Raw genomic sequence first — 16571 nt, 5'->3', positions numbered from 1 at the left:
GGTCCAGGCATTGGAAGCACATCTTGAGAGAGCCGGTGGTTCTCTCTAGCACAGCCCTTGTGGAGACGTGGCTCCTATCGTACCGCTACTCAGTGTCTGTTCTTGGACGGCGGAGAGGTGTCATGAGCCACCTTCTAAGGGGATAGCCCTTGTCAGCCAACAGCCATCCATCCTGCCGGCTGGAGCACTGAAGAGCCTCGGCACCTGGGAGTGTCTGAGGATGTAGGCATCATGGGAGCTGCCTGGGTACCTTGCACAGACTTGTAGAATCTGCATCCTGTGATTACACACTATCTGCACGTTCATGGAGTGGAAGCCCTTCCTGTTGACAAAGGCACCGGCCTCACCAGCTAGTGGCTTGATGGCCACATGTGTATAGTCTATTGTACCCTGGACGCAGGGGAAGCCAGCAATGGCCGCAAAGCCTTTAGCTCGCTCTGCCTGGCTGGCCTTGTCCAAGCGGCAGTGAATGAAAGTCAATGCACACCTGAACAGAGTGTCTGTCACCAGCTTGACACAAGTGTGGACAGCTGATTGGGAGACTCCACAAAGATCCCCCACTAAGCCCTGGAAACAGCCAGATGCATAGATGTTGAGGGCAGCCATGACCTTCAATGCCACTGGCATGGGGTGTTCACCCACACCGTTGGCGCAGATTTCAGGGCCTATCATCTGACAAATGGAGATCACTGTCTCCTTTGAGAGATGGAGTCTCCTTCAGCACTGCACCTCAGACATATTGCGATAGCTGCTTTGCCGCCTGTAAACCCTGGCAGCAGGATAGTGACATCTGCTGCGGCCCCTTCTGCCTTGGACTTCCTATTGGCCCTGCGCCCCTTGTGCTGCACCTGTCCTCCCAAAGGTGGCTCCCCTGGAGGCTGCATATGGACTCTTGGCCTCCTCCCCCTTCTGGCCCTGTCTTCCTCCTCAGAGGAGGTACCTCCAGTGGGGAGCACAATCCCATTCCCAGGGTAAGTGAAGGCTGCCTGAAACCAGCAAGGACCCAAGAATTATGTTTCTTCCAGAGTCCTGATCTGAAGCCTTTTATTCCTGTCAAAGCAGCTTTAAAGATATTTGAAGTTCTCCTGTTCACACAAGCAAGTAGCAGTAAGTTTCTAAAGTAAATGACTAACAATGCACATTAGCGAGCCCACTCACCCCTCTTATCCCGCCCGTGGATGAGATTTTTAAAAATGTGGCCTACCTGCCTGCCCATTGCGCCTGTGCGATGCTCTGAAAATCACACGGGCTGAGAAAAATCGCTGTGTATTACTGCCTCAAGGGCTTTAAGTGGCCCATTAATTAATGATGGGCACACCTCAGAAGCCATAGCGCACCTTCCCTCTGAAATATGATGGCACGCAGTGATGTTGGGACTCATGCCCGACGCCACCACGCACCATTTTACGTGTCGGTGTGTCGGGCCCACCCCCGCACACCGACCGGAAGACTCTGCCCTAAGAAATTGATCAATTACTTTATGCTGATAATGTTAAATTTCAAGAAATTACACAACAAGCAGTTGGTCATACTCTCAGTGGTATAAGTAAAAGAGGTTAAGTGCACTGGCATGGAGTGTAACTGGTGCAGTGTGGAATTACTGTGAGTTTGATAAGTAAGGGAATGAAATTATAAATTTTAAGAGTTAATCTTTTATGAAATCTTGTACTACTTGCTTGAAATTTAGCATTTAACTAAAATTTACTGATTTAAGTTTTAAGTTTATTATAAGCTTGGGCAGGGTTAGTCTAGCAAATCAAACTCTCTGCCCGAAAGCAGGTGAGGTCAGCAAATTAAGTAAATGGCCTAGTCTGGTTCTGTAATTGCCAGATAGGGGATTCATCTGAATCTCAATAGTATAAAGATGAGAGATTAAATGCACTGGTACAGAGTGGAATTACTGTGAGTTTGGTAAGTAAAAGAGTTCAGAGGGGAGGGAGGTGACTTTTTCCTTGCTCTTTTCTTTTTCTTTCTCTATCTTTCTCAGCCTCTAGGAGACCAATAGTTGAAAAGCGGCACAAGAGGGATGAGTTTGAAATCATCCAAGACTGACATCACAGGAGAAACGTAAGTTCATTGGTTTGTGAGAAACTGCTGTTAAGGAAGGTCTTTAAGTCACTGAAAATTAGAAAAGTGTATTTGTTTTAAAAGAGAGTTACTTAGATTTAAGTAAGGAACACAAGCAATAGGAAAGTAAAGCTAAGTCAAGGTCAGGTAAAATACAATTGTATAAGTAAACCAAAGTAAAATAAAGTTAACATAAAGGATGTAAATTGAGCCATGGCAAGGCAGCTTGTTTGTATGGAATGCATATCCTATAATATGTTGGAAGTTGTGGATGCTATTGGTGCCCTTGACGACCACATGTGCAGTAAGTGTCACCAGCTGCAGAAACTTGAGCTCCAGATTTCAAAGCTTGAGCAGCAGCTGGAGTCACTGTGGCCCATCAGTGAGGCTGAGGGCTATGTAGATAGTATGTTCAGAGGGCTGGTCACACTGCAGCTTAGGAATCTGGAGGCAGAAAGGGAATGGGTGACCACCATGCAGTCCAAGAAAACTAGGCAGGTGGTGCAGGAGTCCCTGGGATCCTGCTCACCAATCAATTTTCCATTTTGGATACTGGTGAGGACTTTGGTTCCTTGAAGGAGTGCAATCAGTTCCAGGTTTGTGGCATGACAGGTGGCTCTGCTGTGCAGGAGGGGACGAAGAAGAAAGGAAGAGCAATAGTGATAGGGGATTCATTAGTTAGGGGAACAGATGTTTCTGTGGCTGTAGACATCACTCCAGGATGGTACGTTACCTCCCTGGGGGCAGGGTCAAGAATGTTACAGAGCAGCTGCAGGACATTCTTCTGGGGGAGGGTTATCAGCCAGAGGTCATTGTTCACATTGCTACCAATGACTTAGGTACAAAAGGGGATGAGGTATTGAAATCAGGTTTCAGGGAACTAGGAAAAAAGTTTGAAAAGCAGGATCTCTAAGGCAGTAATCTCAGGATTACGTGCAGTCCCACGTGGTAGTGAGCATAGAAATAAGAGAATAGAGCAATTAAACATATGGCTGGAAAGCTGGTGTAGGAGGGAAGGCATCAGATTTCCAAGGCATTGGGGCTAGTTCTGGGGAAGGTGGGATCTGTGCAAGCCAGATGATCTACACCTGAATATGACTGGGGCAAATATCCTCACAGGGAAATTTGCTTATGTTGTTGTCGGGTGGGGGGGTGGTGGGGAGGGGGGTGGTTAAACTAAATTGGCGGGGGCCTGTGAGTCTGAAGGTGAATTCAGAGCAGGGAATGGGAGAATTAGTGAGTGACTCTGAAAGACAGAAGAAGCACAAGTTAAAAGTCTACAGCACAGGAATTTGGCAGTGTTAAAAGGTATATATGGACATGCAAGGAGTGTAGCAAATAAAGCTGATGAGCCGAGGGCACAGATAAATGTATGGCAGTGTCATGAAAGTATAATAATTTACATAATATTTTTCTGATTTATTGTGAAGTAGGTTTTTGGGGGTAAGTATAATTGGATCTGTCTGTGTGTGATTTAATTACATTTGGAGTCAAGTAGACTGCAAGTTTTATCTCACCAAAAGAAGCTAGGTGCTTGACATGCTAATGAGTAAACATGGATGCTGGCTAAGCATGTAAGTTATGAAGGGAATTTGCATTTTTAGATAGATGGAGGGAGATTTGGATTTCAAAGGGATTTTAGCCTGTTCACAACTAGTCAAATAAGCAAGGATAAGGAATGTGTTTATTTTTCCCAAAGATTACTGACAATAAACAGTAACAACACGGAAGTTTTTATATTGTGAGGAAGATACAGTTTCAAAGATATATGAAACGATTTACATATTAAAAGAGAGAAACATATACAATGGAGAATGAGGCTATATGTCAGGAGAAGGCCAAGTGAGATCTAATAGAAATGTGTGAAATAGCCTTAATGAAGCCTCCAGCATTTGTGTATAAGCCTGTTGTCTACCAAAACTGAAGCTGGAGAAAAGCCATTTGGAATTCCATTGTCCAGGGAACTTTGTTAATTTGGTAGTTCTGTCTAGAATCTAAAATCTATTTTTGGACCATTGCCTTAAAGGGGGTGTAACTGGGAGTCAGGTTAATTAGGAATTTTAGGAGCTATTATAGTAGTAATTTGTAGTCGTATGTGTGCTTGACATTTTTATCTTGTTAATAAATATTTTAATTATTTTTTTTTAAATCTCTAAAAGTCTTGGTGGACTTAGTACTTCTAAATTCAATGCATGCTCCTCAAAATAAATACAAATTGCAAAATTATTGTGGTAAGGTGACCAAGTTTCCCTTGTGGATTTGGTCCTCCTGGCACATATCATCTGCTGCATCATAACAGGCAGCATGATATCATCGCTATGATGGAAATTTGGCTTAAAGTGGGTCAAAAATGGTAGCTCTATATACCTGGATATAGAGTTTTCAGGCAGGACAGAGAGGAAGATAAAAAAGGTGGGGATGTAGGATTATTAGTTAAAGAAACAATTACAGTGGGAGGAGGGAAGATATACCAAATGAAGCATAAAGAGGCCATATGGGTTGAGCTCAGAAATAAAAAAGGGCAGCCACATTGCTAGCAGTGTACTATAGACCCCGAAATAGTGGAAGGGAGTTAGAAGAGCAAATATGTAGGCCAAGTTCTGAATGCAAAAAAAAGGGCAGTAATTGTTAAACTACCCTAATGTCAACTGAGATATGAACAGTGTTAAGGACACAGAGGGCACAAAATTCTTGAACCTCATTCAAGAGAACTCTTTTACCCAGCACGTAACAAGCCCCCCAAAAGGGGGCACAATTCTAGATTTAGTCTTAGGAAATGAAGCTGGGCAAGTGGATGAAGTAGCAGTGGGGACCATTTTGGAGATAGTGACCATAAATTTAGCATTGTTGTGGGAAAGGACAACAATAGAACAGGAGTAAAAAGTTTACATTGCGGAAGACAAATTATACAAAGTTGAGAGGTGAACTGATGAACGTGAACTGGATACAGCTTCTAGAGGGGAAAACAGTAGCAAATCAGTGGGAGGTATTCAAAAGTGAGGTTCTATGGGCGCAGTGTAGACATGTCCCCACAAAGAAAGAGGATGGTACTGTCAAGTTTACAACCCCTGGTTATCCAGAAGCACACAGGGTAAGATAAAGCGGAAAAAGAAAGCTTAATATTATAGAAGGTATAGGGGTGAAGTAAAAGATAAAATTAGGAAGGCATAAAAAGGATATCAAAGAAAACCCAAAGATGCTTTACCAGTACATTAAGAGCAAGAGAATAACTAAGGAAAAGTTAGGTCCTATCAGAGATGTACATGATAACTTGTGCATTGATACTGAAGATGTTCGCAGGGTTCTCAATGGGTACTTTGTCTCTGGCTTCACTAAGGAGAGAGATGATGCAGACATTCTAGTTAAAGAGGAAGAGTGTGTAATATTCGAAATAATATGAGAGAGGAAGTACTGGAGGAACTGGCATTCTTGAACGTGGATCAATACCCAGGGCCAGATGGATTATATCCCAGGTTGTTAAAGGAAGCCAGGGAGGAAATAGTAGATCTTCTGATGATCATTTTCCAATCCTCACTACATACAGGTGAGGTCCCAGAGGATTGGAGGCCTGCAAACATTGTACGATTATTTAAAAGGGGTGCAATGTATAGGCCAGAAAATTATAGGCCGGTCATTCTGACTTTGGTGGTGGACAAATTATTGAAATAAATTCTGAGAGACGGGATAACTGTCACTTAGAAAGGCATAGTTTGATCAGGGACAGTCAGCATGGTTTGTTAGTGGGAAGATCGCATCTTACTAACTTAATTGAATTTTTTGAGGAAGTAACAAAGAGAATTGATGAGGGTAGTGTAGTGGATGTTGCCTACATGGATTTTGGTAAGGCATTTGACAAGGCCTCAAATGGCAAACTGGTCAGGAAAGTGAGATCCCATGGGATACAGGGGAAGGTGATGAATTGGATCCAAAATTGGCTCAGCAACAGGAAGCAAAGGCTAATGGTCAATGGATGCTCTTGCGAATGGAAAGCGGTTCCCAGTGAAATTCCATGGGGCTCAATGTTGGCGTCTTTGCTGCTTGTTGTATATATTAATGATTTGGACTTAAATGTGTGGGAGGCATGATTGTGAACTCTGCAGGTAACACAAAAATTGGCCGTGTAGTTGATAGTGAAGAAGATAGCTGTTGTCTGCAGAATTATATCAATGGTTTGGTTGAGTGGGCAGGAAAGTGGCAAATGGAATTCAATCCGGAAAAGTGTGAGGTAATACATTTAGGGAGGGCAACCAAAGCAAGGGAATACTCAATAAGTGGGAAGTTATTGAGAGGGGTTGAGGATGTGAGAGACCTTGGTGTGCAAGTCCACAGGTCCTTGAAGGAGCAGGACAGTGGATAATGTGGTAAAGAAAGCATATGGAATGCTTTCTTTTATTGGATGAGCTATTAAATACAAAAGCAGGGATGTAATGATGGAACTGTATAAAATGCTGGTTAGGCCACAGCTGGAATTTTATTTACAGTTCTGGCCACCACATTATGGGAAGGACATAATTGCTTTGGAGTGAGTGCAGAGGAAATTTACAAGAATGTTGCCAGGCCTTGAAAATCTGCAAGCCCACTGCCAGGTGAGGTGTAAAATTCCAGCCAGGGTTACAAAATACCAGACAACCCAATGATTCCCATCAAGAGACAAGTGCCCCAGTTTTGTTGCTTGTTATGACTCAAAACCACAAGCATCCATTTCTGGGAATCCAAAATGTTGGTTTTGCCTTTATAGCTTAAAAATATACTGTGAAATAACATAGAAATAACTGCCCTTATGTGTTTTTCATTATTTATATTAAGGCTCTAAATGTGAATAAAAGCCTTCATTTTTTAATTCATTCATGGATTGTGAGTCTCACTGAAAAATCTAGCATTTATTGCCCATCCCTAATTGCTCTTAAAAAGCTGGTGGTGAGGCACCTTCTTGAAACGCTGCAATTCATGTGGTGTAGCTGCACTCACAGTGGTGTTGGGGAGAACATTCCAGGATTTTAACTCAGCAATCATGAAGGAATGTCAAAATATTTCCAAGTCAGGATGTTGTGTGACTTGGAGGGAAATTTGCCAGTTGTGGCGTTTCTATCCACTCATGCTCTTGTCCTTCATGATGGTAGAATTTGAGTTTGGAAGATGCTTTTGAAGGGCCTTGGTGAGTTGCTGCAGTGTCTCCTAGGTGGTACACACTGCTGCCACATTGCACTGATGGTAGAGGGAGTGAATGCTAAAGGCGGTGGATGGGTTGCCAATAAAGTGAGCTGCTTTTTGGATGGTGTCAAGTTTCTTGAGTACTGTTGGAGCTGCGCTCATCCAAGCAAATGGAGAGTATTCCATCAGGTTCCTGACTTGTGCTTTATAAATGGTAGGAAGGCTTTGGGGAGTCATGAGGTGTTTTACTTGTTATTTATCTAATTGCTTACATTTAAGGAGCACAGGTGAATAAATGATACACTGAGAAAACTGAATTCATTCACTAAAGGTGCTGATTCCATTGTAAAGTTCTGCAATATGTTATGGGATTGTATTTGTTTATAAATAGTCAGTAAGCCACTCACACTATGCTGTTCAATCAACTGAAATCAGTTTCAGTTTCAACTTCATGCAAACTGCACAATCTAATTCCTGTCTAGTTACTCAAAGCACACATGGGCAAAAGACTTCAAGACCTTGTGCAGTTTATGCGTGGCACTGTTTAAGTATAAATAAACTTCACAGGTAATTCAATTGGCTACTTGGTCACCACTTAAATTCTATATATAATGTTAGCAGAGAATAAACCTCAAACAAACTTCACTCCAATGTCAAAATTAAATCAACATTTGGTTGTTTGTGAGTGGAGCTTGGTCTATCACTGCAAGCATGCATGTATACATTGCTCTTGTCCCTGTTTAGAAATGATCATTGCAAAATAACTGAGATCTGCTGATCCCACATTTCTTTATCCAGAGCCAATGAATTGCATTGCCTTCTTCAGAAACATTAGGTATTTTCTAGAAAAGCTGCATTAAATGTTTTTGCTGGTGGTACAATGATGCACATAAAAACTGTTAGTCTGTCAGAAACAGATGTTGTCTAATTTTTAGGCACAGTGTTGAACAATGCATGAGAAAAGTATCTGCAGACCCAAGAAGTTTTTTTTTTACAAAGAGGAATTAATTTTATGCTATTGATTAAGATAGACAGTTTATAAGCGGAACCACAGATAACAAGACAAGCTGCAAGTGAAATAGAGGGCGAAAATGCTGCAAATACACATCAAGCTGATCAGCATCTGAAACAGAAAGCTAGGTTCCATTTCAGTTCTGACTCTTCATCAAAACTGATGCAATTACTGGCATGGAAAGGGAAGTAAAGCGCTTCATCAAGTTTTACACAGTTTGTAGTAGCTTATTGACAAGAATATATTTCTACTGGGATTGCATTTTTACAAACCTTTCATCAGAACACTGTGCTGGTGGTGGAATCTGCACCTTCACTGTCAGCCTCCTACCTTCACTTTAGAGCATTGAATCTTGCCTTATTCCACCAGATTCTTCCACTTCCACTTCAGCCCTGATGCCCACGGACTCCCCCAACCACCCCACTACGCTATTTATTCATGTGTTTTTTGTTTCTCTCCTTTTTTTTTATGCTTTTCCCTATTATTTGTTGTACAAGCTATTTTGGCTGTCTAGCCAACTCCTATTTCTCTCTTCAGAAGATTACAAGGGTGGAATCTTATCACCTTAGAGGCAGGAGCAATGGCAAAGCCACCTTCTTGTATAGTGGGCCTGCCTGTTGCTCTTTACCAGTGTAAACCAATTAATAGCTCACCTACAAACATATGAACTGGCAAATTAGGAGCAGGGTAGGCCATTTGGCTCCCCGAGCCTGCTCTGCCACTCAGTAACATCATGGCTGATCTGATTGTGGCCTCAATTCCACATTCTGCCTACCCCCGATAGCCTTTGACTTCCTTGTAGTCAAGAATCTATCTGCCTCTGCCTCAAAAGTATTCAATGACTCTGCCTCAATGTTGGAAATCACCTACCAAGCAGTGAAAACACTGTTGAGACAGGAAGTACTTCGAACAACAGCCTCTCACCTGGCCATGGTTGAAGTTCTCAGTGTAACTGATCGAAGCCTTCACAGCTTGTCAGTTTCACGAGACACTTTTCTCACTGTACACTCACCTCAGGAACCCTGGTTTGTTTGTTTGGTTATCTTCATGCACTTTTTCTTCTTGGAAAATGTTGTGTAGTGTGGAAGGATTTTGCAGGCTGATTAGCATCCTGCTTTGAGTTATGTGAATGTTCCTTCCTTGACCAACAAGTCCTGGAGTGGAACTATGAACCTAGGACCTGCCAGATCATAGGCAGGAGTGCTACCAACTCAGCCATTTGGGCTCCAGTAGCCCTAGCAATTTGCTGGCACATCAGAAAACAGCCTTCATGGCTGGGAAATCTAGGATTCAATGTTAACTAACCTCTTAAGTGGCTTCTCAACAACCTCCACAACTTCTAAATGACTTACCACCAAACACGCTGGTGATCTCCACTCACCTTCAATCCCACCTTCTGCCACCCCAGGGAAAGCTGGCAGAGTACAGGATCATACAAACATGCATACAAATTAGGAGCAGGGGTAGCCATTCAATGAGATCATGGTTGACCTGATTGGAAGGGCCAAGGATAGATTCCTGGAGGATTACAGATGTAATGGTGGATGAGTGAAAAGAAAAACTACAGCAAGTAATTCTCTGACTATAACTGGATGGATAAGAATGGGCCCTGGCAAGGGCAGTCCCACTTCGGTGGATTTCAAAAGAGAGGTACAGAGGCAGATGGTGTTAACCATGTTGAAGCCTGCTGACCAAGTGAAAAGGATGAGGAGGGATAGTTTACCATGGTCATGGTCACACAGGATGTAATTTGTGATGTTGATAAGGATCTTTTCAGTACTGTGGTGGGCAAAGAAACCTATTTGGAGGAATTCAAACATAAAATTGAAGGGAAAGATGGGCATGGTTTGGGAAGACAGCAACATGTTCACGTACTTAAGAGAGGAAAGGAAGGATGTTCAAGTACTTAAGAGAGGAAAAGAAGGTTGGAGATGGGCTAATTGTTTGCAAGAACAGAGGGGTCAAGGGTGGGTTAAGAACATTTAAATAGAAAGAGAATTAGTACAGTATGGACAGGTTTCCCATATGAAATAACTCAGGTAGAAAACATTGCACATTTGAAAAAAAAACACAATTGTCGGAGCAGGCGGCTAAGCTTATGGGGAGAGAGCAGAGCAGTAGGTTTAATTTCTATTATTCCAGCAAAGAGCAGGCACAAGCAGGATGGGCCAAATTGCCTCCATTTATGCTGCAAAAGATTCTATGGAACTCAAGAGACACCACTCACAAACGTGTAATCATTGCTTTAACTTACACTTTCTCCTCTATGGATTAAAGTATTTCCCAGGGCTTGTAACAATAGTGGTTAAAAGACATCTTACTTTGATTTTCTGCATGAGCATTTTACTGTGTACTGGGTTTAGCTCTTCAGAACACTTTAGCCCACTCACAGATATATAAATCTATTATGCAATTGCATGGGTTAACCAATAGTTAGAAGCAAAGTACAAACACTGGATTATTTATTTGGTTATCTTAATACAGAATGCAATGGGACCAGATCCCTCATTTCTGAAGTTACTCATCAGGCAGTCATCCGAGTGTCCCAATTCCCGCAGGGCTACCAACTGCTCTGAAGTATTTCATGGTTTCTAAGCAGAGTATCTACTAAGCTGCAAAGTATAAAATCTTATCATTGTTACTATACTGAACACCATTTTATTCTAGACAAACGAATTTGTGTTTGTCTCTATACAGCTTGAAATTGCTGCTCTTGAAATCCAAACACTAATTAAAATCCTAAGAGCTCTTGAGCATGTCTGCAATAAACAGGAAAGGTTACCCACCAGCCTCGTTTGCAGAAACATCATTTATGGTTCACATATTTTGTTTGAGATTTTGGGCTCCTTCCAAAGGCATTGCTGAAAGACATGCCACTTCCACCTCCACCCCCCGGGACCATGCAAAAACTACATTTGGTTTACTAAGTTACCTGGTTCTTTAGGTTGCAGCATGTGCACATTTTACATGAACAGATTTTCCTTATGACTTATATCAATGTTATCCAGGAAACAAAAGCTGCCATTTCCAAACTGTTAATCTTTTTGTCCCAGAGAGCGCCGTTCACCAGCAATAGGGCATAGTGGTAAAAACAAAAAACTGCGGATGCTGGAAATCCAAAACAAAAACAGAATTACCTGGAAAAACACAGCAGGTCTGGCAGCGTCAGCGGAGAAGAGCACAATTGATGTTTCAAGTCCTCATGACCCTTCAACAGAACTAAGTAAAAATAGGAGAGGGGTGAAATATAAACTGGTTTAAGGTTGGGGGGTGGGGAGAAGGTGGCGTGGTGGTTGTAGGGACAAGCAAGCAGTGATGGAAGGAGATAAGCAAAAGATGTCACAGACAAAAGAACAAAGAGGTGTTGACGGTGGTGATATTATCTAAAAGAATGTGCTAATTAAGAATGGATAGTAGGACAAGCAAGGTACAGATAGCTCTAGTGGGGGTGGGGTGAAATAAGACTAAAATGGCATAAAAGGTATAAATTTAAAAATAATGGAAGTAGGTGGGAAAAGAAAAATCTATATAAATTATTGGAAAAAACAAAAGAGAGGGGGAAGAAACAGAAAGGGGGTGGGGATGGAGGAGGGAGTTCAAGATCTAAAGTTGTTGAACTCAATATTCAGTCCGGAAAGCTGTCAAGTGCCTAGTCGGAAGATGAGGTGCTGTTCCTCCAGTTTGCGTTGAGCTTCACTGGAACAATGCAGCAAGCCAAGGACAGACATGTGGGCAAGAGAGCAGGGTGGAGTGTTAAAATGGCAAGTGACAGGGAGGTGTGGGTCATGCTTGCGGACAGACCAAAGGTGTTCTGCAAAGCGGTCACCCAGTCTATGTTTGGTCTCTCCAATGTTGAGGAAACCACATTGGGAGCAACGAATGCAGTAGACTAAGTTGGGGGAAATGCAAGTGAAATGCTGCTTCACTTGAAAGGAGTGTTTGGGCCCTTGGACAGTGAGGAGAGAGGAAATGAAGGGCAGGTGTTTCATATTTTGCATTTGCATGGGGAGGAGCCGTAGGTGGGGGTTGAGGAGTAGGGGGTGATGGAGGAGTGGACCAGGGTGTCTCAGAGGGAACGATCCCTATGGAATGCCACCGGGGGAGTGAAGGGAAGATGTGTTTGGTGGTGGCATCATGCTGGAGTTGGCGGAAATGGCGCAGGATGATCCATTGAATGCGGAGGCTGGTGGGGTGATAAGTGAGGTCAAGGGGGACCTGATGATCCTGGGAGGGAGGAGAAGGCATGAGGTGCGGGAGATGGGCCAGACACGGTTGAGGGCCCTGTCAACGACCATGGGTGGAAAACTTTGGTTAAGGAAGAAGGAGGACATGTCAGAGGAACTGTTTTTGAAGGTAGCATCATCAGAACAGATGCGACGGAGGCGAAGGAACTGAGAGAATGGGATGGAGTCCTTACAGGAAGCGGGGTGTGAGGAGCTGTAGTTGAGGTAGCTGTGGGAGTCGGTAGGTTTGTAAAGGATATTGGTGGACAGTCTATCACCAGAGATTGAGACAGAGAGGTCAAGGAAGGGTAGGGAAGTGTCAGAGATGGACCATGTGAAAATGATGGGGGGTGGAGATTGGAAGCAAAATTAATCATTTTTTCCAGGTCCCAACAAGAGCATGAAGCTGCACCGAAGTAATTGTCGATGTACCGGAGAAAGAGTTATGGGAGGGGGCCGGAGTAGGACTGGAACAAGGAATGTTCCACATACCCCATAAAGAGACAGGCATAGCAGCACATAGCAGGCTCTTCAATGTTCACTTGACCCTTGACCTATTTAGATTTGGTGATTTCCCTACAGTTCGCTTTAGTAGAGAATTCGCTATGTGCCTCCCCCATCAGTTATCCAATGTCAATCTATTCGTTGGTTCGCCAATGCCTCTGCGTGAACCAAGTTTTCCTTTTAATCTAAACGACCATAGGCAGAAGTCACTTTGAAGGGGTTTCCGTGCTATTTAACACGGCTGCAAAGGAAACAGCAACACTTTTGCAATCTTTAATCGTTTGTTTCCAACATTGTCTGACACACATGGGTTCGCATAACAGGCATTAAATCGGAAACGCCACGCTTGACAAACGGCACAATGTGCCAGGAGGGTTTGGGATGGGGGCAAATTTGTGAAGATGTCACGGAGCAACGGCACAATCGCCTGGATTTCCGCTCGACTGGGGTTCCCAATCTCAGCCCCGCTATTGGAACAATGCTCAAAGCAGAAGCCCAGCTCAGCAAAGGATGCCAGAGAAGATCAACTGAAGCCGCCCTCCAGCCGCTCCACAACATAGCGCACAGCCGCAGAGGAAGGGAGCCATATTAGTCTTGGCGCCCGCCCCCTGTTCCGCCAGTGGTTGGTGGCGAGAATAAGATTTGTAGCAACAATGATACCCTGAAGCTCAGTGAATTGGGGAGAGTGGGTGGAAGCGAATGCAGAAGGTTCGTCTGACTTACTGGCAAAGTCTTGTGCAAACCTTATTCCTAGACACAAAATACCTGCGGTTGGTCAGTGTATTTCTTCTTTCAGAAGATTACGAGCTAGTCTTCTGTACAATCCTCAGAGTTGCTGGCCCAGGCATGCCTAATGTTGCAACATCATTTATCATTAATGAAGGAATGAACTTTAGTTAATATAATGGTAGACAAACTATTTGAAAGACACACGTATTTTGTCTAACACTATATGTGTTACAGTATAACCTCATCAACCCTCTCACCATACAGCAATTACACATTATACTTTGGGCTGTTGTTAAACAGCGTTGCGTCTCACTGCATTCACGAGGGCTTCACGATCACACAATTCGTTTCTGCCTACAGAACCTTCCATACCGATTAAATTAAGTCAAATTATTTTTCATACAAAAGTTTAGCACTTAATGGAAATGTGAAAGTGTGTCTGAAATCAAAGTTAGCGGGCAATGGATTAACTATTATTAAATATTGTCTAGCTGTACCTGAACTGTAGGCCAATTCAAATTAAATGGAAACAGGCCAGTTTTCTTTATCAGACGAGTTTTATTTTGTCTAAAGTGATAGTAACTTCACTGATTGCGAACGATCACAGGCCCAAATCTGCAACTTTGAAAATCACAAAAGTAAAGACAAGCAGAAAACCTCAGTACACAGCATAGAACTGCTATATAGGTTGTGAAACAAAGCACATCTAGTGAAGCCCACTATTCGTTTCTTTCGGTGTGTGCTGCAATTTATCCCGTCACGCACTGGGCTTCAACAACAATGTCCAGAATTGTTTTGATTAAATCGCAGAACAACGCAGTTACTTCTCAATTACATTCAGGGACATCATGATTGGGTAAGTAATCTAACACGGAAACTGAGTAAACTTTCTCTTCTAATTTAAAATGTTGCTAAACGCTGGCAGCACAAATGTAGTCGCCTGCCGACAGAACTAGGATGAATCCAGTTACACCCGAGTCACAAATGCATATTAAAATAAATATTAAAAGTTGACACATGCTAAAATGTGACATTTTCTGGTCAAATATGTCGCAATAATGAATTATGATAGTCGAAATAATGGTTGAATCATTGTCTACAGAACTTGCATTTGATAATTTTCTTGAAAGCACTTTGGAAATCCTTATTGAAATAAGCATATATGATGGGATTTAGGAGTGAATTGGAGTAGCCTTGCCAGTTGATGACAGCGTGCAGCCAGATTGGCATATAACATTGTTGTCCACAAAATGGTAATACAAGAGCCACGATAAAAAATGGCAACCAGCAAAAGATAAACGTGCCCATAATGATGCCTAAAGTTTTCACCGTTTTTCTCTCGCGGGCAAGGGCCATCTTTCTCTTCGCTTCAACGTTCTTATCATTCCTAGCCTCAAAGCACGATGTCGATTGGCTGTTGGTATTGCTGGGCAGGTGAAAGTGGCTTTTGGAGTTTTGGTGCACTTCGATGACTTCTAACGCTGAGCCCTCCTCTCCGTGTCGGATTGCCCCGTTGATACAGGCGGGTTTAGGCTCCACACTCCTCTTCCAGTTCTTGCTGTTCTCGCAGTTGTTTTTCTTCTGAATGGCAGCCGGAGAAACAGTCAGGCAAGTGTCTGCTACTTTTTGCTTCTCAGATTTCTTCACGGTCTTGCGAATTCGGAATCTAGCGGCTTTGAATATTCGCCCATACAGGACTAACATCAATATCAAGGGGATATAAAAGGCGCCGAAGGTGGAATAAATGGTGTAGCCGGGGTCTTGGCTAATATTACAAGCATCGGGATCAGCTCTGTCTTCGGGTGTTCTCCAGCCCAACATGGGAGGGATTGAAATTAAAAAGCCGATCAGCCATGTCAGGCTTATCAGAACAGCAGCTCGTCTGGGAGTTCTCTTATTGACATAGTCTATTGGGTCTGTTATAGCCCAGTACCTGTCTAGAGCAATAGCACAAAGGTGCAGGATAGAGGATGTACAGCACAACACATCTAAAGAGATAAAAATGTCACAGGTTACCTGTCCCAGGGTCCACTTGTTCAGAACTTGGTACAAAGCAGCCATAGGTAGCACTAACACAGAGACCATCAGGTCTGTAACAGCCAACGAACCTATTAAATAGTTGGCTACATTTTGGAGAGAGCGCTCCAGTGCTATAGCTGCGATCACACAGGTATTTCCAATGATGGAACAAAGGATCATAGTCCCTATAAACAATGAAGTTATAATTTGATAAGTGAGCGTCACCTCTGAAAAATTCGTATTATTCTCCTTGGTAAAATCAGAGTCTGAAAAGGTGCTGTTGTTGAACATTTCCATTCCGAGGGCGTAAAGGAGAAGTGTCAAACCCTCGGGCTTCAAATTCCAGGCGAAGTTACATTATTTAAAAGAGAAGATTAGTCAAAATTAAGGAACACGTCGTTACATTTCTTACTTCCATAAATCATTGGCTTTTCCCTCAACTGAGTGAATTAATATATACTGCCGTCCAGGATACGTCAGATCGCTAATAGGTCTCTGAAGTATGCCTTTCCATGCTGATGCTGAGGCTGATGGTAGTGGAAGTAGAAACACCTAGCAGGACCATGCCTGCACCTTGATTCTTCTCCACCTCTTTTTTTTCTATCTTGAGCAACACGTTTCCTGATCTCTGTCAGCCAAAGTAGATTTTTCTCACACTGTGCTTGGAGCAGATCGGATTATTTGATCAATAATGCAGGCGGAGTTGGCCATTAACTTGCGTCGCTCGAACGTTTTCTGCGCATATCTTGCCCTACGTGATGACAATGAGAAGGAAATGTACCTAATACTTTTTCCCAGAGGTAATGCCCAGAGTCCATTCGCCCTCCTCCGTGTGTAGGCGTTAGTTCTTGCGGTATATTCTGTAC

General features: G+C 43.0%; 1 protein-coding gene across 1 annotated transcript; it reads right to left on the bottom strand.

The window, feature by feature from the left end:
• Positions 1-14775: 14775 nt before the first annotated feature.
• htr1aa (5-hydroxytryptamine (serotonin) receptor 1A a) lies at positions 14776-16002 on the bottom strand. Its single transcript, XM_041192768.1, has one exon. It carries the CDS (start codon positions 16000-16002, stop codon positions 14776-14778), a length of 1227 nt encoding a protein of 408 aa, XP_041048702.1.
• Positions 16003-16571: the final 569 nt, after the last annotated feature.

This window comes from Carcharodon carcharias, chromosome 1 (assembly GCF_017639515.1).
Source record: "Carcharodon carcharias isolate sCarCar2 chromosome 1, sCarCar2.pri, whole genome shotgun sequence".
NCBI classification, from domain to species: Eukaryota; Metazoa; Chordata; class Chondrichthyes; order Lamniformes; family Lamnidae; genus Carcharodon; species Carcharodon carcharias.
The sequence above is the reverse complement of the archived record's forward strand: the minus strand, read 5'-3'. Positions and strand labels throughout refer to the sequence as shown.

Coding starts and splice junctions, on each gene's coding strand:
- htr1aa (XM_041192768.1), bottom strand. CDS start 16,002: ATGGAAATGTTCAACAACAGCACCTTTTCAGACTCTGATTTTACCAAG.